Raw genomic sequence first — 25,764 nt, forward strand, 5'->3', positions numbered from 1 at the left:
AGCACATTCAGGTGTGGCAGCACAGAGCTGTCACCACTGAGCCGACCTCAGGCTCTGCAATTTGGGCTGCGGGACGCAGCCTGCTCCTCCTGGCTTTCCTCGAGGTGCTGGGAGCTGTCTCGTGGTTTGCTGCCAAGCCTCACCAGGAGCCCGTGGGGCGGATGTTCTCCAGCTATTCCTTCTTCTGGCCGAGGCAGACAGCGTCACATGAGTCGCAGTGAGTGTGTGGGGGAAGCTGAGGTCGGAGTGCACGCCTGCTCACTCTTGTGCTGCAGAGAGGCTCCCAGGAGAGCTCTTGTGGCTTTGCCTAAGTGAAGCTAACACATTTCGACATCTCTAATGGCCAGCTGGGATGCGAGTGCATCTCCAGGAAGAACGGAGACTCGTCTGGATGCAAACCTGCCAACGGGCCAACGCCTCCCCAGCGGACATGCTCAGAAGCCATCAATGCAGGGGGCTCAGCATCCCTTTGCCTCTCCTCCTCTGAGACCATTTCTGCCCTGGCTTTGAGGAGGGGATGCTCACTTAAAGCCTAGAGAAGGTTTCTGCAGAAAACAGCACGTTTCACTGCTCCTGCAGCACCAAGAGTCCCCCAGGATGAGTGTGGCTCTGCAGAGGGACCCGGAGGGCCGACTCCCACTGACTCCAAATGTAATTAGACATCTACATCTAGGCCAGGGGCTCAAGGGCCATCTGGCACTTTAATTATTCATGCACGTAAGTAAACACAGGCAGAGCACTCGTTATCTAGCTCGGGCCTGGGAGCCATTCCTGCTTATGCAGAATCATTTCTCATGGTCTGACACAGCATGCACTTCTCCAGGGTTTACTTTGGGTGCTGCCTTGCCTTTCCCTACCCCCAAACTCCCCCCTTCCAAAGGTACCAGTGCCACCAAAGCACCCATTAGACAAATCCACGTCTGCCATTGGCTGATGAAGGGTGGATAAGCTCCAGAGGAGAAGTCCCTGCTTGGAAGGAGCAGATCTGGAGGAGGGAAATGAGCTGAAGTGCCTGGCAGGAGAGCCGTCCCTCTGGCGACGTGGCCCAGTGCTCCCCCAAGGTGTCTTTTAAGCTGTGACTCATCAGCTGTGGAATTTTAATTTCTGTGTTTCGCTCCCAACCTGAGGACCTTGACGGATAGAAATCTCCAGCATTCAAAGCGTTTCCTCTCGAGCCCGTGGAGCTGTGCCACGTCCTACCAGACGTAGCCTCAAAGGCGAAGCTGAAATGTGGCGGGAGAGGATTTCCCCCCGCGTTTCGATCTCACCCGGCCAAGGAGCGATTCCTCAGCCATGGGACACCCAGGGAGGGGTGATGAAGGGGGTTAGGGTTATCCGTTCTAAACCAAAACGTTGCGTTTTTGTATTCAACTCTGCAGTGTTCTGCTCCCCAAAGGACGCTGTGGGTTGGACCTCCTTCCTGAAGCCCGGGGTGCAGCATCCTTCCTAGCAGCACAGGTCCTGGAAGGGAGGCATAAGCAGCAGTGCTGACGGGGCAGTGATTTTCCTCTGGGGAAAAGAGGAGCCCAGGCTCTCTCCTCCTCTCGTGTCTCCCCAGGAGAGCAGTGATAGGAGCTCGTTTTTCGAAGCCCAACGCTTATTTCAAGCCATTCCCATCGCTCCTAGCCCTATATTTAGACACCAGCTATTTACCCACAGCTCCAAACCCACTCAGTTTTCGCGAGGCTCGGTGAACCGCGCCTGTCGGATGGAGGTGATGTGAGAGGGAGACGCAAACCCCAACGGGCTGCTACTAAAACCGCGATTCGCTTCTCCCTCTGTTGGACGCTAACGTTCCGGGGGAGCGATCCCGTTACTGCCCACCTCCCCGAGGAGACCAATCAAGCTCAGAGCGCTCCTGGCTGACCACCGCGTTAGCCAATCCGCGTGCTCCAGACCGCAGCCAATCAGATGCCTGGGGAGATTTTCTCGTCCAATGGTAATTGAAGAGCGGAGCGTGGGCAGCAGCCCGCGCTTCTTCAGGAGTGGCGTTGGCTTCAGCCAGTCAGAGCGGGGCAGGCCGGGTTAGCAGTGGCCAATGGAGAAAGGGGACGGATAAAGTGCTGCTCGCGAGAATTTGACAGGGACGACGGGAACCTGCGGACGAATGGAGAGCGGCAGGGCGGCAGGTCAGCGACAACTGGCAGGTGAGAGAGCCAATCGAAAGGAGGAGCGGATTTCGCCCAATGACCAATGAGTAAAGGAAGTCCCTCACGGCCGAGCCGCTCCTAGTGACAGGAGAGAGCGACCAATCAGAAGGCCGCGCCCTTTCTAACTATCCAATGAGATAGCGGGGCGGGGCGGACGGGGGGCGGCTCTTCCCGGCGCGCGAGGCCAGTCCGTAGACGGACATCTCCCTGAGCCAATGGAAACGAGCATCGAGGGGGCGGCCGGGCGGGTCTTCCGCCCGGCGGGAGGGAGAGGGTGGGGGCGAGGCGCCAAACGGCCAATGGGCGCCGAGGGGGCGGGGCCGGCGACCGCCGCGGCTTCCAAGATGGCGGCGGATGCGTGAGCGCGGCGGTCAGTCCGTCGGTGAGGCCGCCGGGGCGCAGGGCCGGGCGGGAGGCGGCCCCGCCGGCCGCCGCCATGAAAGGCAAGGAGCGCTCCCCGGCCAAAGCCAAGCGGTCGCGGGGCGGAGGGGGCGGCGAGGACTCGGCCTCCTCCTCCTCCTCTGCGCGCGGCGAGCGGAGCAGCAAGAAGCCGAGCGGTTCCGGCGGCGGTTCCAACGGCGGCAAAGCGGCGGCGGCGGCGGCTTCCAACGACAGCAACAGCGGCAGCAGCCGGCGCGGCCCGCACACGGACAAGGCCGCCCGCGCCGGCAGCCGGGAGTACGAGAGCGGGGCGGCGGCAGCGGCGGCGGCGGCGGGCGGCGGGGGCGGGCGGCACAGCTACGGCGGTAAAAGCGCGGAGCCGTCGCGGAGCGGCAGCGGCCGCGGGGCTGAGTCCAGGGCGGCGGTTGCGGCCCAGTCGTCCTCCTCGTCCGAGGCGGGCAGCGGCGGGGAGTACAAGACGCTGAAGATCAGCGAGCTGGGCTCGGCTTTGAGCGACGAGGCGGTCGAGGACGGGCTGTTCCACGAATTCAAACGTTTCGGCGACGTGAGCGTTAAAATCAGCCGCCTCCCGCCCGGCACCGGCGCTGCTGATGAACGCGTGGCTTTCGTCAACTTCCGCCGGCCCGAGGATGCCCGAGCCGCCAAGCACGCCCGCGGCCGTCTCGTGCTGTACGACCGCCCGCTGAAAATCGAGGCTGTCTACGTTGGGAGCGGCGGTGGGAGCAGCCGGAGGCGGAGCAGCCGTTCGCCGGCGCTGCTGGATAAGGAATCTCCGTACGGAACGACCGCCGTGGGGTTGGCGGCGGCGGCGGCGGCTGTCCGGCATCCTGCAGCCGGGGCGACGCAGCGGGCTTTGTCCCCCGCCGGCAGCGGTGGGGCTTTGGGTTATCGGGACTACAGGCTGCAGCAGCTCGCCTTGGGCCGCCTGCCGCCTCCGCCCCCTCTGCCCAGGGAGTTGGAGAGGGAGAGGGACTATGGGGGTTTTTATGAAGCGCGAGTGCGGCCGGCCTACGGGCTGGAACGGGTGGCCAGCGTGGCGGCTGCTGGGGGATTCCGTGGAGGAGGAGGTGGTGCTGGAGCTGCTGGCGAGGAGGAGATCAGCCCCGAGGATGACCAGAGAGCCAACCGCACGTTGTTCCTGGGCAACCTGGACATCACCGTGAGCGAGACAGATTTACGCCGAGCTTTTGACCGTTTTGGGGTCATTACTGAGGTGGACATCAAAAGGCCGGGGCGCGGGCAGACCAGCACTTATGGTTTTCTTAAATTTGAAAATCTGGACATGGCGCACCGGGCCAAGCTGGCCATGTCAGGAAAGGTGCTCTTGCGCAACCCTATCAAGATCGGGTATGGTAAAGCCACTCCAACTACCAGGCTCTGGGTGGGTGGTCTCGGGCCCTGGGTGCCCCTTGCCGCCCTGGCCAGGGAATTTGATCGTTTTGGCACCATTCGTACCATCGATTACCGCAAAGGTGATTCGTGGGCCTACATCCAGTACGAGAGCCTGGATGCGGCGCAGGCGGCGTGCACCCACATGCGCGGCTTTCCCTTGGGTGGGCCGGACCGCCGCCTCCGCGTAGACTTTGCGGATACCGAGCATCGGTACCAGCAGCCCTACCTGCAGCCCCTGCCTTTGCCACCTCCTGCTCATTACGAGCTCGTGGCAGAGGCGGCTGCTTTTGGGGCTCACCGGGGAGCCCCGCCCGATCCGCTTCGGGGGGCCCGGGACAGGACGCCACCGTTACTCTATAGAGACCGTGACAGAGACCTTTATCCCGAGACAGAGTGGGTGCCACCCCCACCCCCTGTACGGGACAGGAGTAACCGAGCAGCTGCCTACGACCCACTGGAAAGCCTAGAACGCCGTCGGGATGGTTGGTCCTTGGAGCGGGACCGAGGGGAGCGGGAGTTGGGCACTAGTAGGGATCAGCCTAGGAAAAGGAGGCTGGCCGAGGACGGAGGCCGGCACTTGGACCGCTCTCCGGACAGCGAGCGCTCCTCTTCCTCTCGGAAGCGTCACTGCTTGACCACGACCACACCGCCGGACCGCAGCCCCGAGCTCGTCGGAGGGAGGGAGCGTTACAGCAGCGACCCGGAGCGCTCATCGTCCCGCTTGCTCCTCTTGGAGCGGCCCTCTCCCATCCGGGAGTCACGGAGGGGCAGCTTGGAGAGGGGTCAGAATGAAAAGCGTGACCGAAAGAATTCCGCTGAAAGGGAGCGGAAACATCGCACTTCTGCAGCAGCTGCTGCACAGGAGTGCAAAAGCCCGGCCAAAAAGGATGAACGTGCTGCAGAGGGAGGCGGTGGAGGCTCTCGCCTCAAACCTCCACCTCAGAAACAGCAGCAGGACGGAGCGTCGCAGGCTGGGGGAGCCCCCAAGCTGTGCTTGGCGTGGCAGGGGATGCTTCTGCTGAAGAACAGCAATTTCCCGTCCAATATGCATCTGCTTCAGGGGGACCTCAGAGTTGCCAGCAGTCTCCTTGTGGAGGGAGCGACTGGTGGGAAAGTAGCTCAGCTCAAGATCACCCAACGTCTTCGTCTGGACCAGCCCAAGCTGGATGAGGTGAACCGCCGCATCAAGGTGGCTGGTCCCAATGGCTATGCCATCCTTTTGGCCGTGCCTGGCACATCAGACAACCGCTCCGCAGCCGGGGCTGGCGAGGCCACCACCTCCACCCAGAGGCCGCTCAGGAATCTGGTCTCTTATCTAAAGCAAAAGCAGGCTGCTGGGGTGATCAGCCTCCCTGTGGGGGGCAACAAAGACAAGGAGAACAGCGGGGTCCTGCACGCCTTTCCGCCCTGCGATTTCTCCCAGCAGTTCCTGGACTCCACGGCCAAGGCGCTGGCCAAATCAGAGGACGACTATCTGGTCATGATCATCGTCCGTGGGGCATCCTAAGGCCCTCGTGTGCTCTGTACCCAACCCTGCCTACTCCTCCACACAGCCCCTCCAGCGTGCGCCAGGTGCTATGGGATACAGCCTTAGCCAGCCCTGTCGTTATTTTAAATTAGATCTTTGTTTGTAGGTGACTTTCCTTGCCCATTTTTTTTTTTTTTTTTTTTTTTTCTGTTACTGCATTTTTTCTATAAAGTTAGAAGCCAGAAAGGTTGGTTAGCCATTAGCGTGAGTAGGATGTTTGGAGAATCCCTTATCCGTGGGGATAGCAGGGAGGCTCGGCCTGCTTTGATTTATGGAGAAAAAAAAAAAAAAAAAAAAAAGAAAGGAAAAAAAAAAAAAGGAAAAAAAAAAAAAACCACAACAAAAGACTGGGGAAGGGGGTGGGGTGGGGGGGGAGGGAAGAACAAACTCCCATCTTCCTCGTTTTGATTCGCGTCCTTTTTTCATTTCATGTATTTTTAAAGCAAGTTGGACAGCTCATCCTCTAGAGTTCCGAACCGAAAAAGACCAGATTTAAAGCACTCGGTAGTTTGAATGGAAAAACCACATCCCTGCTAAATGCAGACTGGTGTCAGCTGTTCTTTTGAGTCGTGGCAGTGCTGTGATGGCCTCAGGCCCACATCCTCCCCTTCCTCGGGAACCTGAAGGGTTTCCCTTTGAGTCCTATGGCTCGAGGTCGATGTCCTTCAGGTGACCAGCACCTGCTCTTGGGTACACTGCAGAACATGAGTTCCTTTATTGGGTGTTTGATTCATCCGGCCCCACAGAATGCATGCACTGAAAAGTATGCTTTTTTTGGTTGGTTTTCTTAAAACAAAACAACAGGTGTATTTCTCCTATTTCTCTCAGTTCTGTTGTATCCCATATATGCACTTTGGGTTTGTAGCAGTGACAATGTTTGGTAAATAGCTGAGGACTTTGTTACAAACCATGAATGTCTTGTGCTTACTCTGGTATGCAAGAAAACAAGGAGGTGCTTTAAGAATATATTGTGGTTTTTTGTTTTTACTGCCTTTTTCAAAGAGTTGCAGGTACAGTGGGGTCTGCTTCCACAGTGCAAACTCTGAGCAAGTGTGCTTCTCTCCAGAGATGGTTTTAATTCTGTAATAATTTAATTACCTAAAAGTTCTCATTATCCTTTTACCTCTTTGTTAATAGCAAGGAACTGCTGTCTGCTAGGAACTTTTCAGGTACAGTACAGTGGGCATTACATGAGGTTTATCATTCTGTAGGCACCCGGAGTAAAGTGTTCTTAGCATCCTGGAGAAGCACTCCAGGCTGCTGAGGTGGGAGGAAACAGTTTGCCTTGATTTTTTCCAAAGAACTTTGCTCGTTTTCTCATTCGTTTTCCCCTCATTGGGCACTTTCCTCCAGCTGTCACACCTTGCTTATACAGCACTGATGAAGGGGGGAAAAAGGCATCTGAATCCCCACTGTTTCAGTTAACAGCTGGAGGGATGTTGTCTCTGGCTTCTGAGCTGAAGGGTGACTGATATACAGGCCCTAAAATGTAACCTTGCACTTAAAACCAGAATGTAGTCTTGCACTTAGCCACATTTTCAGAGCCAGGCAATGTCAACGCAGCACTGCTTCTCTCAGTTGTCCTCCAATGGGTGATTGGTGCAGGTTGGTCTCCCCATCAACTTCCACCACAGGCAAAAAAAACCCCATTCCAAGAGTGGGGAGGGGTTGCCAGTAGCATCAATGAAGGAGGAGATGTGTTGAATGTATTGCGTGGGCACTGCAGTTGCGTCGTGTGCTCGAGATTCGCTGTCACAGAGGTGCGTTTCTGTAGGACCTCTTGATGGAGCAGCTTTCAGTGGGGTTGGATTTCCCATTCCTGGCCTGAAGGAGCAGTGCTGCGTCCCGAGCATCGCTGGGAGCTGAGAACTTGAATGTGGCAGCGGAACTTGAAAGCAAATTTTGGTTTTAGAGCCACTTTTCTTTCTAAAAGCCTCATTTAATGCTCTTAAGTGTTTGAGGGCGAAATCCGGGCTTCCTGGATTCTTCTCCTTCAGTGTGAATGTAATAGATGGCAGAAATCAGCTGTTCATCTTACTATTAACAAGGAGACTTCCTCAGAATGACACCAACAATGCAGATAACGATGTGTTAGGAGATGATATGGCATATTTACCACTTCCTGCACAGAATGTCTGTCTGAATTCTCCCAGGTGTCTGTTGCGTGTTGGCATGCAATCAGCACTGCTGCTGACTTGCCTTCCAGTGCTCCTCGCATTCGGGGCGAGTTTTCCCATGAACCTGAAACGGGGAGCAGAATTTGAAGGGAAAGAATCTTGAACTGCTGGGAATTCCAATCTGCCCAAGGCCCCAAAGAAGCACTGATGTTACCACGTCCAACGCTGCCGCTTGCTGAGCACGGTGGTTGTTCATGCTGACACCCAACAGACACCTGCAGTTGTTTTAAAGCCTGTAAACCTCGGGGTCAACACAGCTTGTCCACACATCAGAGCAAACTGTGGGTGAGCAGCTGAGGCAGCGTGGGATGCCTTTCTCCTTGTTAAATAGCAGCGGTTGTACTTTTATGGGTCGCTGTGCTGGAGGGCAGCACGACAGGCTGTGTTGGACTCCAGGTTTTCTGCTTTCTTATGGAACGGAGTACCTGCTTCTTTAAATCTGGTTTCTTTGTGGTTGCTGCTCTGTTTTGTAAGCAAGGATTTTACCACCCTTTGAGGGTAATTAATGTCAAAACCTAATTGACTGGCAACGTTTGTTTTGCCGGCACTTAGTCGCGTGCTGCCATTGAGTCCGGCACGGCGTTGGCTGTGCTTTCCCTTGGGCCCCAAAGGTGCACCATTGGAGTAACTGTCCTCTGAAAGTCATCTTGGCCAGGGCTGACCGCGTGTGGAAGTCCGTATGTGATACCACTTCTGTCTAGAGCAGAACAGATGTAGCAGACTTCAGCTCTCTAATCATATTTGGCATTATGTTGCTCGGGCAGGAGCTCAGTATTCCTTCTAACGTCGTGTGCAGCCAGTGTTCCTTGTTGAATTACTGTGGAAAAAGGATGTCCTTTTCCTGAATCATTTTGTATAGCTGTGCTTTATGCTTTGGGGAAAGAACCTCAAATGACTCATACTTTTGTTTAAGATTTTAGTAGGGTTGTTTTTGTTTTTGTTTTTTTTTTTTAATTGGAAACTTTATGCAACTTCCTTGGCTGCTGGCCAGTGGCTTTGTTTGCTCCAGCCTGGTGCTTGGTCTGCTGCTGCCTGTTACCATCAGCTCTGCAGGCAGAGGTTCTGGGTTACAAGCCCCAGAGGATCCTTTTAAGCATTGCAGAGGGAGAAGGGATTTACGTGCCGGGCAAATCTTAACCTTCTCCATTAAAGTGTATGGATGTTGAAGGAACGATTTGGTGACCCTACGGAGGGCACGGAGGAGAGCTTGGGATGTCTTGCATTGTCGCAGAGCCATCGAGCTGATGGTAACTGAGGTGAAAGGCCTTAAGTATTAATGTGGAGGAGGAGGAGTGAATGAAAATTGTGAAGACAGGTTCAAAAACTCTGAGGACTCAGGGAAAATGGCTTGGAAATACTCAGTTCCGGGCTTTATGTAAACAGTGGTGAGGGCAGTGCTCCTGTGGAGCCTCTTGCACGCCTGTTGAACAGAAACAAGAGTGGAGAAAATTGCTGCCATGCATAATACAGAGTTTTTGGGGTTCTTTCCCCCTTGTCTGCCCATTTTCTATGGACTTTCTGCAGATTGTGCTGAAGGACAGGTATTCCAATGAATTATAACCTGAATGCTGGGATGGTTTTTGTGTTATTAGGCTGAAGGCAGAGCGTATTGTTCAAAGAACGGTTAACCAAACCCACACCTGCAGCTCTGGTTGTGTGCAAACGATGGGTGAGAAACACAACGTGAATAGCATCGACTTTAAATCCTATGGGATGCCTCTCTGCTTTGCCCTCTCCTTTAACGTCGTCAGAATGACACAGGAGAGCTGAGAGCATGAGAGAGCCTTGTGAGCACTACGTGTCATACTTCTGTTGATATGTTGCCTTCAGGAGATGCTCTTTGAGGAAAGCCAACTCCATTGGCATCACTTGGGTTGGTTTTTCTCGCGGGTGATGCTTCTGATTTGTCATGATAGCTGTTAATGGTGACCATTGATGCTGGAAGCCTGGTTTAACCTCGGTCCAAAACCAAACTCTGTGCTGCTCGTTGTGCTTCCGTACATGGAAGGTGACTTCATTCAAGGTTTCATGCCCTTGGGTGGTGTTGAAGTCTGGGTAGAATATTCAGGAAGGCTTTGTCGTTCTGTATAATGTAAGGAGGGGGAAATCTGTTGTATGCATTTGTATGGAATAACATTTTCTTTCCTCCTGCAAGCAAAGCTGGCGGACAGCAGAGGACAACCGCATGGGATACCGAGCTCTAATGGACCTTTGGGAAGAGAAGCTGTGGCTTGAGTGGAATTTACATGGGCCTCTTGATGGAAGAAAGCTTATCTGTTTAGTATTTGTGCATTTTACTAAAAATGGCAGCTTTAAAAAAAAAAAAAAAAAAAAAAAAGTTGTGTATCTGCTATTGTGATGCCAATGGCCGTGTTTTAAGTGGAAAAAAAAAAAAAAAAAAAATGACCTCTTTGCTTTGTGCTGTGTACACAAGATTGCTGGAAAAGTAAAGGAATACCCTTTTTATGGCTCACACAGCTTCCCGTAGCTGTCACTCAAACATGCGCTCACAGTTGAGCTGATTTTGTTTCATTCTAAATAAATTGTTTCTTTTGAGGAAAATGGTTTTTCTGCCTGGGAGTGAATTGACAACAAACGTTTGACCCCTTTGTTTGCAGCTGAGGGGTTCTTTGCTGCTGCTGCTGCTCGGTGGCTGAGCCGACGCTTGCGGCTCCTGTGCAAAGAAGCGGGGAGAACGGAGCTTTTGCATTGACCGGCGTGTTTTACCTGCTTGGAAGAACCCAGCATCACCCTTTGGTTTGGCAGCACTGGGGTTTCGTTTGCTGCTTCAGTCCTCATCCGTACGAGGAAGCGGTGCTGATGCTGGCATGCAAGGAGCAGGGAAGCGGCGCCCTGCAGCAGAACGGTGCCCAAGGCCGGGGCTTCGAAGAGCCGGAGTTGCTGAATGTTGTGTTTCTGATTGGTTTCGTTCACCTCGCTTGTTTTGGGCTTTAATTTCCATTTTGATTTTCTTTTTATTATTATTATTATTATTATTATTATCATTTTTTTTTTTAATATTTTTTAAGTTCGAAGAGAGGAGGAAAAAAAAAAAATTGAGAGCGCGTTGAAATCTTGCACGTAAAAACCTTTGCAGCAAAAAAAAAAAAAAAAAAAAAAACCAAACCAAACCCGAAATGAGGCATTAAAAACGTGTTTAGATGCCGTAAATAAAGCCTGTCCTGCCACACGTTGAGCTGCTCCTCCACCTCCGGGCCCTTTGCAGCAGTTGCCTCCCTTTGCAGCGGTTGTGCGGTGCTGGGTGTAGTTCTGAACGGACGACGAGTCGGTGTTGGTTAATTTAAAACCTTTGCTGGTTGGTGTTCAGTGCTGGTTTTTGGAGCCCACCCCACCTGCCTTGGATGTGCATGCGCCCTGATCGCGTCCCAGGTACGACCGCACGTTTGCTTGTGGTCGAGCGCGCTGTGCAGTGCGATGCTGACAGGAGGACGGAGGCGGCCCGCCGTGTTTGGCTGCTGTTGTTCTGCCTTCCCCTGGTCGAGGCTCTGCGGTGACTTCGGGGCACAGTTTGACCGTCGTCGGGATGAAGAAGAAGCTGACACTGCTGCGTCGTCGGTTCCGGAAGCCTCGCGTGGTGTTAGAATGAACGTGACTCGCAGATGAAGACGCCTTGAAACGCAAGCTTGCCCTGATTGCTTTGACATCCCTTCGCCTGCCGTGGATAACCAACATGGTGCTGTCCTGTGGCCGTACAGGAGGGCTGCAGGGCCTCCCAGCTGAAGGATGCTGTTCCCGGGGCACAGAGCTGTGTAAATCCCCAAAAACAGGTAAGGGGGTGGTGAGCTTGGACTGAATTGTAATGTAAAAAGAGATGGTTTTGTTGTTTGCCTGTTGGTTTTTTGCTTCTCCAGCCTCAGGTGTCTACTGACTTGTACTTTGCTCAGTGCTGGGATGAGCCCCGTGTTTGCTTTGGGGTTCTCCTGTTTGATGCCACGAGGTTTCCATGCCCACAGGATGGGTTTTCGGTGTGGGAAAGCAGAGCTGATGTTCTGGCTTTGTGAGCTGACTCACCCAGGGCACAGCCTTTAATCGGGGTAATTGCAATGTGGAGCTGCGTGTGTTTATGGGATGCTGGGATGGGTGTCTAAATGAATCTGTTGTCAATGAGAGCATTTTTAGGTATCACCAACGAGGTTTCCAATCTTGCTGGCATGGTGAGAGTCCTGAGCTGAGGTTTTCTTCCAGCAGTTGGCGTTTGTAGTTAAAATTTGTGTGTTTGTATGCATGTGCAGTTGGGCTGTGAGCTGTTGCTGTGACCCAAAGCGTTGCACACCTCCAGCTGTGCCCATCCTCCTGTTCTGCTGCTGGTTGTTGTGGTCCTTTTCGCATCCTGTGTTTGGAGGTCCTATGGGGCATCGGTTGCTTATAGAGGGGTGCTGCTGCAGCTGCCAGGTGGACCCCGGCTTTCGTTAAGTGCATCGTGTTAATTGGGCTAACGAGACTTCGGGCAGGCAATCAGGGGAAAGTGGATTTGTAAAGAGAACCGTTTAACGAAGTGCGCTGCAGCAGGAAGAGATGGGAGCAGATTAGATGGGGCAGCAGCTCCTTGGATTCACACCTCTTTTTTTCTCCCAAATTGTGCTTTTCCCAGCCGCAGCTGAATTAATCACTTTAAAACATCAGATGGCCCAGCTCCTGCTCTGGGCTGATAACGAGCTCGCTCTGCAGTGAAATGGCAAATGCTCTCTGAGGATCTGCTCTCACCACGTGTCTGCCCTCGCAGAAGGGAAAGGAGTGGGAAGCGTTGTGGTTCTGGGTCGGCTGCGGGGCTGTGCTTCCCTACAGCTGCTTTGGGGATGGGGAGATGGGGCTGTGGAGGGTGAGATGGTCAGCTGTGCTTTGTTGTGGGCAGTGCTGGCAGCAGAGGGTGAGGGTGAGGTGGAAAAACCCTCTCCCGGTTTGCAAATCCTTCGTATCCCGTTGCGGCGTGGCGTTAATTGCAGTAGGGCTGCGCGGGTGCTGAGCTCCAGGTTAATTGTGGGTGATGGATATTTCATCTACTCATTTCCCTGCCTTGACCTTCATACCTAGCTCTGCAATCGGATCTGAAGATCAGCCCGTAGCTTTTCAGCTGGCTCCAGTATTTCCTGTCCCCAGACACAGGGGAAGGATCGGGCTGACTGTCAGCAACGCGTCCTGCCCTGCGCTGGCACCTTTCCCTGCAGTGCAATGGGTTTGGTGAGGAGCAGCTCCTCCTGCATGACTCTGCTGTGTTTTGAGAAGTGCAGAGCTAAGAGCCCTGGGGGCGCGGGCAGGGAGCTGCTGTTCCCGTGGCCGTGCAGCCCCTGCAGCATTTGGGCTCATCCCCGTGCTGCTCCTCTCCCTTCTCCCTATCTCTCTCCCTAAGGCAATAAAAGCAGTGCAGACGCGTTCCCAGCTGTCACAGGGCTGGTGACAAATACCTCTGCTCTTCCTCATGGCCTTTGCTTCCTCCTCTAGGGTTTCCTTCCCCTGCTTGAATGAAGGCTCGAGGGCTCAGGATGGGTCCTACAGAGTGCTGGGTGTGTGGGCACCTCCCAGCCCCGTCTCACCCACGTGAGAGATGCCTGCAGGGGAAGGTGCTCAGAAGCTCAGGAGCCAAAGTCTGCATCACTGCAGAGTGAGGACTTTGGTCCATTAATTACTTCTGAAATTGCTGGTGGGTATGGAGTGAGTTCCTGGTTTTTGAGGTTACTGCAGGCTGGAAGGCTTTTCAGTGAGCGTTGGGCTCTGTAAGCTTACCCAAAGCTAGAACTTACCTCATCAAACATGTCCTTTTTTTTCCCTTCTTCTCTTTGGTTTCCATTAGGGCAGATGATGAATTCCCAAAACCCTCAGTGAAAGCAGCTCTCCTAAACTTACAGGCAGCTTTCCCAGGTGTGAGAGAGGAACTGAAGCAGCGGGAGGCTTGGTTTGTTCTTGCTGTGAAATAGGGCTGCGTTGGATGTGGATCTGGGGGGAGAGTTGCACGATGCTCTTTGAAAACGGCAGCATTTGAGGTGTTGAATATCAGAGGATCACAGCATGGGGGAGGGTGGGATGGAAGGTGGGATGGAAGGAGCCCACGGCCCCCAGCCACTTTTGCATAAACTAATCCCCATGTGCACAAAGGATTCGTGCAGTGTGCTTTCTGATGCCATCTCCGATTGCAGCTGCATCCCAGCGGCTTCCTGCTCCCAGCTCCTGCAGAGCCCTCAGGCCAGGATCAGATCTGTGGGTGCTGCTGCTCTCTGGGGGCAGATCACTGAGCGATGGCAGTGCTGCAGTTTCCCCTTGCACTCCCTGGAGGCAGTTTCAGTGATGACCTTTGCAGCATCTTTGGCAAAAGTTGTCAGCACCTGCTTCCTCAGCTCTGGTGTGAATTTTACAGCTAGATTTCTATGGCGCTTGCTTTGCCCCAGCAAAGCCCGCTGTGCAGGGCTGCCTTTGGGAAGCTCTTTGTAAAAGGGCTTCAGTGAGATAAAGGATCTTCCCCTGGGCAGATGTTCCCATGGTCGCTCTGATGTGGGTGAATGGATAAATGAATGGCTCTGCTCCTCAGCCATGCGAGGAAAAACAAAGCATCTGTTCTGTGCTTGCCTCCTCAGCAAAAGGTTTGAGAGGAGAGGAGTGGATCTGCAGAAGTTGTCCTGAGCTGCAGCGAGGAAGATTTGGAGCCGTGTGTCAGGACAGCGTGAGGCTCCTGAGCTTTTTGGATGGAGATGAGGAGGTGATGAGGGCACAAGAAAGGTACCCTGCCTATGCTGAGTCATTTCTGGGCTGCTGGTGTCAGGCTGTGGGTTGGGTGCTGCAGGAAAGGGGGAATTCAGAGCTGTTTGCAGAAAGGGGTGGGGGTGCAAGCATGATGGAGACCCTCAGTTTTCCTAAATAAGGGTAAGGAAGCAGTGGTGTGTGTCACTGGGTTGGAGAGCATCTCTGCTCCCACGTCGCTCTGATTGTTGGGTCTTCCAGCACTGGGCAGTGGGAAGCAAAGCACGTGTGTTAGAGGTGCAGAATGAGACTGAAGGGTTGTCGGGTTTTGTTTTAGTTTTTAAGCCCTTGGATTGGAAGGAGCACAAGGGGAGAGGATGCTCCCCAAAACCCAGGAGGTGGGGGCTGCTGCTGGAGGTAAGATGGGGATGCACGCACCCTGTCCTGCTGCAGGTTGGTTCTTAATGGGGAAAAAGGTGAAAATGCAGCAGTGCTTGCCTGGGAGAGGTTAGAGCAAGCAGTAGGCAGGTGCTACAAAGCAGACAGAGAGGTCAGTGCAGTGGACCGAGGCTGTGGATCAGCTCTGTTCACTGCATTTCATGATGCTGGGTAGCAGGAAGCACGGCGCGTGCGTTTGAGGTGAAAAATGAGAGGGTTGTGGCTTTGTTTGAAGCTCTTGATTTGGAAAATCTGAAGCCAAGTGTAGGCCAGCCCTACAGCCCGGACAGTTGCTATTGTAGCAGCAAAAGTGGCAGTTTTAATTTGTTCAGCAGGGACACGAGTAGGAGCTTGAATATTTCAAGAAGTGAAAACTTAAATTTGTCAATGAAAGCTTCATCTCTGCTGCAGCTCTCAGCCTGATGCTCGGTGCAGGACTGGCTCACTACCAATCACGATGGTCCCACTCACCCCTCTTTATCCCCTGGTGCCTCATCTGGTCTGCTTCAGCCTTACAGCCCTGTTGCTCGGAAGCTGACCCACTGGAGATCCTCCCCCGGCCCCAAGGATGAGCTGGCACAGCTGAATCACGTGCTATAAAGGTGCAAAGGGCAATTTCTGAAGCAGGTGCTGCCTGTGGATTTCTGCAGGAGATGGGCAGGTCTAGGAAAAGCAAGGCATTTCGGACCACTGATGCTCCCCATTGACTGCACATTCAGAGCTCTCATACTCCCCTCACTTAAGCATGCACCATTTCTTTGGCATCACTCAGTTGTGTGCCCACTGAATTTGGCCCATTACCTGTGAGCCAATGCTTCTCCCTGCAGCTCCTCGACACCACGGCAGCTTTTTGTGCCATACAGACCACTTCATTTGTGCCCTGTGCTTTGAAATAATGTTCCTACAGAGGAACAACACTCCTCATCCATCCAAATGGAAGCAGTCAGCGTGGGGCCAACATGTGGGGTTGGGGCTTTGTGGGTTCTGCTGCTCTGGGGAGAGGATCCTGATGGCTGGGTGTGATTCTGCCCTACTCTGCTCCTGGCTTTAAGGAGAGCGACTTCAGCTCTGAGCCCTTTGCTGCGATCACTCATGCAGTGCCCAGCTGTTACTTCATCCCGTTGGAAGTTCAAATCTTATCTCTGCTACCTATCCCTGTTCCTGCCTCCTTCCCTGCTGCTAATTAGCTGTATCTGAGTTAATAAGCTAAAGCTCCTGCTGTGCTTTGACTCTTGGTGGATCCCAGCACCAGGGTGGGGGTATAGGGCAGGAGCTCAGTGGTAGCCCATATCCCCAGCCCTGCCAGAGAACACTTCACACTGCATGTATTGGTGGCTTTAATGGCACATCTGGATGTACTAGCTGTGCATGCAACGTCTAACAATTCTTACTTTGACATTGCAGGTCTGTGCTGGTAGGCATCTGGCTGTGGCTGCAACCAAAGCCAGCCCTTCCCGAGCTGCCCTGCAGGATGGCTTCACTCTGCATGGAAACGTTGGCTTTCTGCAGCTTCCACCTCTGGGCCAGCGGCTCCAAAAAGAAGGAGACAGGAGAGAGCAGAGCACAGGCACCAGCAAAGAGGAACGAGCAGGCGTAAGTCTGCGTGTAGTCGTACAGCCACCCTGCAGGAGAGGAGATGGTTATTGAGGCTGTTGGGTTTTTCTCGCTGAAAATCACTTTGGGGAGGTGTGTGGGAAGCAAGGGAGGTGTGCTCTCGTTTAAGAACGCCTCAGATATTTTCTGCAGGTTGCCTTTACCCTTTGTGGGTGTGCAGCTGGCACGTGGCAATTGGTACAACAGGCAAACTGCAGGGTGTTCTTGGGACCGACCTTGGCAGCCCCTTGTAGTGGATGTGGGTTTGGATTGGATTACGTTTAATCCCCAACATTTTCCTTTTGCTTTTTAACCACAGGGGCCAGAAGTAGCTGCTGCAGCAGATGTGAGGTCCTGCTGGATAATGAGATGCTCTGCACGTGTTGGGCTTTGCAACATCTGCGCCGCCATCTCCCCATTCCCCCAGGCATGCTGCCTTTTGAGCAGACCCAGTGCAGCAACCTGTCCAAAATGAGAGATCCCAGACGAGGGGCTGCGAGCAAACCTGCTTAATAGTAGCTTTGCTGGCACTTAAAAGGAAAACCCGAATTCCACAGAGACTCAGGAATCAGCAGAGAGGCAGGTCGCCTTTTAAAGTGACCTTGAAGTGTTTTGTTTGGTTACGTCTAGTTTCTGGACCTTCAAATTTAAGTGTGTGTATCATCTGTTATCTGGGTCTTTCGTTTAATTCTTCCTGCTTGAATGTAAAATGTGCAAAGCAATAGGAGCTGCTGCTGCCTGTCATAAATCCTGCAGTATATTCCCAAATCTGGCATCTGGATGCATGGGGTGGGTGAGCAGCACAGTGACCAGCAGAGCTCAGAGCTGCTGCTCATGTGGAGCAGAATTCCTTGCATGACATCCATGGATTTACACCATTTACAGCAGCAGTTTGGCATCCAGATAGACCAGAAAACAACAGCAGCAGAGCCTTGTTCCCAGCATTACCTGTGGAATGGTGGGGAAGGAAGCAGTGCTGCTCAGTATGGGGCTGGGTGACCGAAAGGGACAGATGCCAATGCTTTCCTTGCTGGCATTTACAGAGCCATGGAGGGCTTTGGGGGAGAAGAGGAAGTCTTGCACAGTGCCCTGTGGGCTCACCAGCTTTCAGTTATCCCATGCCTTTGCCAGATCTCAGCTCTGTCGTTTTTCCTTTTTCTCAGGGATATTGCTTGAGCCCAGGAGTGCCTTTCCAGAGGGCAGAGCCCAGGGAAGCACAGTGGGAGGACGTGGCAATGTGCTCCCCATGTGTTGTGCAGGATGGGCTGTCATCAGAGGTGGGGTCAGCTTCTGCTCTTTGAAGATCTATGGGATGCAAACCAGGGATGCTGACATTGTCAACTGTACAACGTAGACATCCAGAGCAGGGCATTCCAGTTGTGATAAGCTCTGAATCTTTTTATTATTATTTTTTAAATCTTCGTGATCTTTCTAAATGCGGGATTTTTCTGGGTGTTTTTTAATTTACAGAAGCTCTGCTTAGCGCTGAAGCTTCAGTTTCCCCTCCTGGCTGGCAGTGCCATGCAGGTGATGCTCTGAGCACAGCACATCTTTCAGAGCCTGCGTGCCTCTTCCCTGAGCAACAAGGGCCAAATCCTGCCGCAGGGAGCTGAGTGCCTGCAACACACAGCAGAGCAGTGGTTCTACAAGCTGGTTGGGTTGTTGGGATTGCAGAGCTGCTCTGTGAGGGGCCTGGCACCTCTGGGTTTTGTTTGCTGCACGTTTCCTAACAGCAATGCCTAGCACAAAGGCAGCCACGCTGGAAGTGAGAGCATTTTAATCCTTGTGCCAATGCTGCTTTCAGATGATTCCTTCCTCTCCCCCTTTACCTCCCACGTTTGTTGGAGCTGGAGTTGCTGTGTGCTGGCTGCTGGAATCAGTTTTGTAATCTTGAATCACATCATTTGATTGGTGATGTTTGTTTGTTTGTTTGTTTTTTCCCTTTTGCAGTTTGTTACTGATTTCTCCTCCTTAGGAAATAGGATGTGCCTTCTCCTCGGCTCTCTTGTAGCTTGCCAAAATGATGTTTGTTCTGCCTTGTTCTGCTGTTCAGGAGGGCAGGAGCACCCAGCAGCGAGGAGCCTCAGCCCTGGCTTAAGGGCTTCCAGTTAACCAGATTTGCACGTAAGTCACCTCTTCATTGCACTGTGATCAGGCTTTGCTCTGCTGTGCACAATAAGCATTTATGACCCGTGTCTCCCTCATGTCGTGGCTTTCACTGCAGAAACAATGCAAGCTGTGCTTCTGAGGTCAGCATTTCAGGGAGGTCAGCAGCAGTGGGGTGCACCGAACCCCCCAAGATCTTACTTAGCACTTCAGTCCTGCTGCGTGTTCAGCTGCTGTTGGGAGCAGGGAGTTAGCAGGCAGTCCCAATTGGTTTTCATGTTTCAGACAGCAGTGTTGGAGCAGTAGAAAGCATAGGAAGAGAAAACTACAGCAAAAGGCAAACTATGGTGTGCCACAAACCTAGATCCCGAGCTGTGACTCATTTCCCTCTCACTCTCCTTGCAGTGAGGTGGATCAGTGTGACCCTTGGCTTTGTTGGACCTCGATTTATGCCATCAGGATGAAGGAGGCTGATCTCTGTATGGGCTTCCCGCAGAAAACCTGCTTGCTTTATGAAACCCAGACCCATCCTCGCATCGTCAGGAAGCAGAAGGCTTCCAATTAGTGAGAATAGATTGGAAGCAGAGGGAAGCATAACCACTGCATGATGCATGGACGAAGGAGAGCCAACTTATTTAGCTCTTTTCACGCCGTATGTTATTCTGTCAGAAAATTTCCTGCGCTGGTTTTGCAGGTATTGCTTTCTGCTGGACGTACATCTTGTATCAGCAGAAGAGATCTTCTCCAGCACGGGCTATGGATCACTGTGACAGTGTAAAGCACGCTGTCAATGAAACGCTTTAGCTGCTCCAAATTGCATCCATACTCAGAATTTGGTCAACCTAGAGATATTGATTAGGGAAATCAATCTTTCTCATGCCTGCAGCATGGCAGGGCTGCTGGAACTCTGCAGGATGGAGGTGGTATCACAGAGCACTGATGCAGGGCTGTCTTCCTTCAGTCCCTCTGTTTCAGGTTCAGTATTAACAGTGCCCTGATAGTGGTCAGACCCAGTGGTAGTGAGGTCGGTGCTGCTGTGCTGAGGGTGCTGAGCTCCTTTCCCTTGCAGCTGTCACACTCTGTACATTCACGAGCAAAACATGTTTGCTGTGCACAAAGCTGGTGTTCTCAAATGTGTTCTTTGTGTTTTATCTGCTTGGACAGAAAAGCCACCCACGGATGTGTACGGGTAGGAGACTGATCCAGAAGAAGGTGTTACTACTGGATGCTGGTGGTGGGTATGTGAGACGTGTAAAGTTTACATTACCTGCTAGAGGAGGTCCACCAACAGCTGCTATCCCAGCAAAGAAGGAAGCAAAGCCCAAATAGCTGTGGAGTTTTTGCACGCCGACCAGGTCTACCTGTTGGTGTAAATGCAGGTAAATATCGGTGGGGGTTCGTGGGAGGCACAGAAGACCTTTTGTGGAGGAGTTCATCTCTGGATGCTGTGGGGTTTGGGGAGGACTTTGCACCTCTGGTGTGACTCAGCCTGGAATCTGCTCGCCTCCCAAAGGTGAGCGCTGAAATTACAGCATGCAAAGTGCACTTCTGTCTTCCCACCGTTTGGGGACATCCTGGGAGGGCAGGCCAAGCTGCAAAAGTGTTTCCCTATCCAGATCCCACTGTACCCATTCTGTGTGTGTTACAGACAGCCCGAGGCTTGGGACCACGCTTACAGCCCTTTGGCTTTGCATTACAGGTAGTCAGTGAATGGATTCGTTCTGCTTCCTAAGAGCTTTTAGAAAGGAGGATGTGGAAGGCAATTCAAGGAGCTCCCAGTGCTGCTGCTGCATCCCATTGACAGGGCTGGGCAGACTGGAGTCCTGCCATAGGGATTTGGAGGCAGACCCCTCTCACTGCAGCCCACAAGAGCACATCAGGGCTCTTCAGCCTTACAAAAAGGTGGTTATGTATTTTGGAATGCTGTTAGAATTGCCATACCTTTCAATTTTGTTCCATATTATATTCCATTATATATATATATAATATCCTCACCAGCACAGGGAGCACCAGAGCCAGGAATCCACCGCAGAAGATGGCAAAGGCCACAGCATAGGTCATGAGCAGAGGAAAGGTGGTGGCCAGGGGGCAGAGCAGGTTGGTGACGCCGCAGAGCACCAGGTAAGCTGCGTGGTAATGGTACTTCTTGGTCCAATTCTGGTCTGCAATCCAGCCTGAGAGCAGCTGGCTGCCCGTCTCGGTGATGCCTGCAGGAAGAGGTCACTGAGCCTCAGGGAAAGGTTTCTTACATAGATAGATATCTATATTTTTCCCAACTTTTGGTGCTTGTTTTCACATTTTTGGATGCGTTTGTGTAAAATGAAGATCAGAGCAGTGGGGGCCGTCAGCTCATCGTGCTGCGTCCCTCCTGCTCTTAATTAAGGGCGTCAGATTAATTGCTGTGAGCTCCTCCTCAATTCCTTCACAACATTACCTCATTTCTACACGTTGCACAGCGCTGTGGAAGGAAGATTTATTTTTATACAATAAAATGTTTTATGATGGCTGAGGCTGGGGCCGTTTTCTTGACGTGATGTGACTGTAGTGTTCGTGTCATGTTCACACAGCATTATTTCTTGGGGGGGGTGGAGGGCAGCTTTTTCTTACCTCCCCCCAAGAAGTGAATGTGCCAAATCCAAATGCTCAGATCCAAATTAGTGGTGGCTTTCTTTTTTTTTTTTTTTTTCCCCCCTCCTTTTTTCTCTAATCCTTTATACCTCTCTGTACACCCCGTGGTCAGACTGGAGGTCTTTGAATGCAGAATGCATTTCTGTGGCTTTTGTGGGTCTGAGCAGAGCAGGGATGGCTGGGAGGCCAGGGCTCACACCTAGCAGCCTGAAACCCGCATTTGTTCCCTGCAGAAGGGTTGGCTGAGAGAACCACCCACCATCTGAGAGCAGCTCTATCCATGTGCAGCAAGCAGTGCTATATATACAGAAGGGAGTAAGGGCTGTGAGCTCAGGCTCTTCCATGAGGATTTATTTTAGAACACATCTCGGGAGTGTTTCTTGGCAAGATCTGTGTTGCAATGCTTGCCTATTTTGCAATTATAAATGTGTTTTAAAAGATTCTCTTGCCTACCGGCCACTGAGATGAAGTAGGAGGCATCCATGCTGCTTATGCCCAACGTCCTGGCTCTGGCTACCAGGTGGAAGATGGGCACAAAGTAGGCCAGGTGGCTGAACAAGAAAGACCAGGTAAAAATGAAGAAGAGGGGATCCTTTAGGGGAGAGAAATCAACAAGAGGCTGCGGTTTCTCCTCCTTGAGCACCGGGAAGGATCTGCAGCTCTTGGTGGCCTCACTGATGGTTTCGGGGCAGCAGCTGTCAGTGGGGGCTTCCCCTGGTGCTGCTGTTGTTACTGCACCAGTGCTGCAGGGCTCTGCAGGTGGCTCTGTGCTGGGAAGGCCCCGAGGCTGGGAAGGCTGTGCTGCTCCATTAGTGGCTTCCTCGGGGTGTCCTTTGGGCACTGAGCTCCTGTCCTCATTGCTGGCAGGGGGGCACAGAGGCAGCTGGGTGCGGACGGGGCGCAGCAGCATGCTGGAAGGCACGAGGTTCAGCATGATGCCACTGAAAATCAGGAGAGTACCTGCAGCGAGGCAAAAGGTGCTTTTTAAAAATGCATTTTGCTAGGAGAATGGGGGAGAAGGAAGAAAGGACGTAATTTGTTGTGGATGTAAAGAAGGAGGCAGAGCAAGGAGGTAGGGGTGTCATGCAGGAGCCTTTATTTTGGCTTTTCTAACTGGAAATCCCTTTCTCTATAGCACGTGCAACAAGTTCAGAGCTTTGCTTTGCTTTCATTCATTAGAAGCGCTGGACTTTCAAGGTGATGCAAATTGGGCATTCTGTGTTGACTCTGACATACCTAACGACTTACTCAGCATTTAATCATCATAGAATAATTACAGTTGGAAAAGACCTCCAAGATTATTTAGTCCAACCACCAACCCATCACCACAGGGCTGCTCCCGGAGAGGCAGCGCCGTTCCTCCTGCCCTCCCACTGAGCCACGCATAGGGCAGGAGTTGTGCTCACCCTGCCAGCCATAGGTATCGATGAGCAGCTGTGTGAAGGGTGCAGTCAGGAAGGTGAGGCCCATCCCTGAGCGTGCAACAGCATTGGAGAAAGCCAGCCGGGTCCTGCAACGCTTGGCCGTCATCACTGCTGCTGCCTGGTATAGGCAGCAGAACCCCATGCCTGGGTGCAAACACAAGGGGTCAGTGGCAAAGCTGGGCCACCCCGAGCTTTTTCTCTCTAGGATGGAGGTGAAAGCGGGGTTCTTCTTGCCGGCTGAGAATAGGATTTCATGCACTGTGTGGGTTTTTGACACTGTGCGCTTTTACTATGAATTAAGTAGGGGAGGGATCACAGCATGTGTTGGGTGCAGGGAGGAAAGCAAGGTTGGTTTGGTCTGGTTTGTTTTGGACGTGGGATTTTGTGCTCGTGGGTGTCAACATTGGGGGTTTCACGCAGCGTCTTGTAGAAAGGGGCTGGGGATGGCCAAGGGGCAGGGGCAGCAGGGACACAGCCTGGGTTAAGGGAGCTGCCACTCACCCAGCAGGAGTCCCATGGAGACACAAAGGAAGGGGACACCGGTGGCCTGTGTGCTGAGCAGGCAGCCCCCACTGACCAGCCCAGCCCCGAGGATGGAGGTCGGCCGCTCGCCCATCCGCCTGCAGACCACGGCCACCAGTGGGGCTGTATGGGAGAAGAGGCAGAGCTTGGTGGCCAAAGAGCCCAGATCCCCTGACCCCCACCCTCCAGATACTGATCAGCACTGATCAGATCCCCCTCAGCCTTTCCTTCCCCTGCTGAACAGCCCCAGGGCTCTCAGCTTTTCCACATCAGGAGTTGCTCCAGGCCCCACCATCTCTGCAGCCCACCGCTGGGCTTTTTCCAGCAGTTCTCTTGAGCTGGGGAGCCCAGCACTGCATGCAGCCCTGCAGATGGGAGCCTCTCCAGGGCAGAACACGGGGGAGAAGCACCTCACTCCCACTTCTGGCCAGTGTACCCCAGTGAACCATTGGCCTTGGCCACAGAGGCACACTGCAGGCTCATGGTCAACTGTTGGCCAACCATTGGTCAACCAGGACCTCCAGGTCCTTCTTCACAGAGCTCCTTTCCAGCAGCTCAGCCCCAGGCTGTGCTGATGGATGTGGTGTGGAGCAGCTGTAGGTGAGGGATCTGCACCTGCAGCACCCTCAGGTCCCTCCCTGCAGTGCAGTGCTCACCTCCTAGGAAGCGCAGTGAGGACATGATGGAGCCAATCCAGCTGACCTGCTCTGAGGAGCCCCCCACATCCTCCTGGAAAGCCACGAAGAAAATGCCAAAGGTTTTGAGCATTCCCATCACGAACACATTGACCTGTGTCAGAGCAGGACAGGTGAGATGCTGCGGGGGATGGATGTGCTCCCTCCTTCTGGGTAACATATTGCCTTTGGGACAAGTTAAGGAATGTTGGGGAAATACCAGTAAGGTTCCTATGTTGGGGTTGAATCTCACTTGACCCCGTGCAAAACTGGCTTTTCCAGAGCAGCAGAACAAAATGACATCAGAGCTTTGCTTTGATGAATTAATTTCTGAGCGGGTCTCAGTGCTTGCTCCCTTCCCAAAGGACAAAGGCCAGCTGGTGCCTCCTGGCCCAGGGCTGGGGTTAACCATTGCCAGCTATGGGAGGCAGCATCCTTGCTCTTTGCTCTGCCTGTCCTCCTGTGGCAAAGCATTCGCTGCCTCTGAGCCTTCCCCTAATTTTTTGCCATTAGTTGGATGGGGTCAGACCATCCTAAGTCTTCCCACACACCCCAAATTCCCAAAGTGTGGGGTGAATTTGTGCTCTGCTTACCAGGAAGAAGTGCAGCACTGCTGCCCATGCCCACCCTCTGTCCGTGCCTTGGCTCCCATCTCCCGTCACTGCTGGTGGCTCTGGCTTTCCTTCTTTCCTTTCCCCTGGGAATGAGAATTTGGAGTGCATTAACTCCATGCATGTTGTGATCTATGAAGCTTCTCCCAGGAGAACCCCTCTGGTCCTTCTCTCTGAAGGAGATGGGAGCAGTATGTTGTGCTCCACTACAGCACGTTTTTAAGGACCGAAGCTGCTACCAATCTTTTTGTTCAGTTCCACAGTATCACTGCTTGCACGCAGCTCCGTTTCTTTTCTCCATCCTAAATTGCCGCAGGCACAGTAATTAAGCACTTTCCCTGCTGCTTTAGAGCACAGGGTTGGGTTGGTTCGTGCTAAAAGCCGGGGCTCTGTCTGTCCCATCTTTGAGCTCCTGGGGAGGCTTTCCCTGCCCACTTTCTTCCCACCCACCCATCTATCTGTCCCATACTTCCAGCAGCAGCGGAGCCAACAAACCCGACCCCTTCCTTACCGCCTTGCTGCTGCATGCTGGCAAACCTTTCCCGGAGCTGCAGAATGCAAAGAGGAATCTTCTCGTCATTTGCTGCAGAAATGGAGTCCCCCCCCCCGGCTCTGGTTGTGACCCTCTGCCCCCAACCCGGCCCCGTGTCCGTCTGCAGCAGAGATGACGATCAACACAGAACCGAAGCAGGACTTATGTTAGGAGCCTTCTTCCTCCCTGCTGCTCCAGGCCAGGAGTCCCTCCCCTTCCCCGTCCGGAGCGATGGCAGAGCAGAATTCCTGCCTGCAGGGATCCAGCTGAGGCTCCGTGTCCGGCTGCTGCACTGATGGATGGAAGCCAAAGCTGTTGGCCCAGCCCAGCCCTTTGGCCCCAGGAGGAGGAGGTGAGCCATCACCAGGGCAGCAGTGCTGAAATGGGGTTGGGGTGGATGTCTGTCCCCATCCCTGCTTTACTCCCTCTTGCTGCCAGATCCTGGGACAGAGCTCTGGAAGCAGACATCCTGGGGTAAACAGGACAGCGTGGAGAATCTTCCTTACAGTTGGGCTTTCAGCACATGCATTGAGCTTTTATTTATGTGGGACAGCGTTTGCAGCGTGTGCTACGAGGGCTTGGGGTGCCCAGGGTGCAGGGTGGCAGCACCTGAGGCCAACCCTGTGTTCCAGGTATCCAGCAGCCCTGATAATGAGGGCAGTGTCATGGGGCTCGTTACTGGGAGAGCTGAGTGCCCCCTTCTGTGCTCACACCCCTTTAACTTTTGCTTTTTGAGGAGCCTGTGGCTCTGTTGGTTTGGGGCTATTTAAAATGGGCATCTGCAAGCTCTTTTGAAGAGATGAGCTTGGAAACTGAGCATGAAAGAAAATAAAGGGGAGGTAAATAATGGGCACTGTGCAGCAGCGCTCACCTCCCAGAGCAGCCAGGCTGGAGGGA

At 53.1% G+C, this 25,764-nt stretch overlaps 2 protein-coding genes across 4 annotated transcripts; one reads left to right on the forward strand and one right to left on the reverse strand.

The window, feature by feature from the left end:
• The first annotated feature begins 2,435 nt into the window (after nucleotides 1–2,435).
• On the forward strand, nucleotides 2,436–10,211 carry RBM15 (RNA binding motif protein 15). The gene has a single exon (XM_010724307.3). It carries the CDS (start codon nucleotides 2,587–2,589, stop codon nucleotides 5,449–5,451), a length of 2,865 nt encoding a protein of 954 aa, XP_010722609.2. The 5' UTR covers nucleotides 2,436–2,586; the 3' UTR covers nucleotides 5,452–10,211.
• On the reverse strand, nucleotides 8,578–25,118 carry SLC16A4 (solute carrier family 16 member 4). 3 transcript variants are annotated; one of them, XM_085210279.1, is made up of 9 exons: nucleotides 24,847–25,118; nucleotides 24,318–24,421; nucleotides 23,707–23,779; nucleotides 23,030–23,173; nucleotides 22,511–22,672; nucleotides 21,558–22,064; nucleotides 20,472–20,683; nucleotides 19,744–19,837; nucleotides 8,578–16,399 (listed from the first exon to the last, which is right to left on the reverse strand). In XM_085210279.1, the coding sequence occupies exons 1-9, from the start codon at nucleotides 24,860–24,862 to the stop codon at nucleotides 16,155–16,157; spliced, it is 1,557 nt and encodes a 518-aa protein (XP_085066405.1). In that variant the 5' UTR covers nucleotides 24,863–25,118; the 3' UTR covers nucleotides 8,578–16,154. The 3 variants fall into 3 exon arrangements, with proteins under 3 accessions (XP_085066405.1, XP_010722569.1, XP_085066406.1); XM_010724267.4 differs by having other exon boundaries at nucleotides 23,707–23,839; nucleotides 24,847–25,111; XM_085210280.1 differs by lacking the exon at nucleotides 22,511–22,672 and having other exon boundaries at nucleotides 23,707–23,839; nucleotides 24,847–25,115.
• Nucleotides 25,119–25,764: the final 646 nt, after the last annotated feature.

This window comes from Meleagris gallopavo, chromosome 28 (genome assembly GCF_905368555.1).
Source record: "Meleagris gallopavo chromosome 28, MGAL_WU_HG_1.1, whole genome shotgun sequence".
In the NCBI taxonomy this organism is placed as follows: Eukaryota; Metazoa; Chordata; class Aves; order Galliformes; family Phasianidae; genus Meleagris; species Meleagris gallopavo.

Excerpts from the sequence above, each read along its gene's own strand:
- RBM15 (XM_010724307.3), top strand. The coding sequence starts at position 2,587 with ATGAAAGGCAAGGAGCGCTCCCCGGCCAAAGCCAAGCGGTCGCGGGGC.
- SLC16A4 (XM_010724267.4), bottom strand. Across the intron at positions 22,065-22,510 it reads CGATACCTATGGCTGGCAGG|GTACTCTCCTGATTTTCAGT; the intron begins GTGAGCACAACT and ends GCCTCGCTGCAG. Across the intron at positions 20,684-21,557 it reads CTACTTCATCTCAGTGGCCG|GCATCACCGAGACGGGCAGC; the intron begins GTAGGCAAGAGA and ends CTCTTCCTGCAG.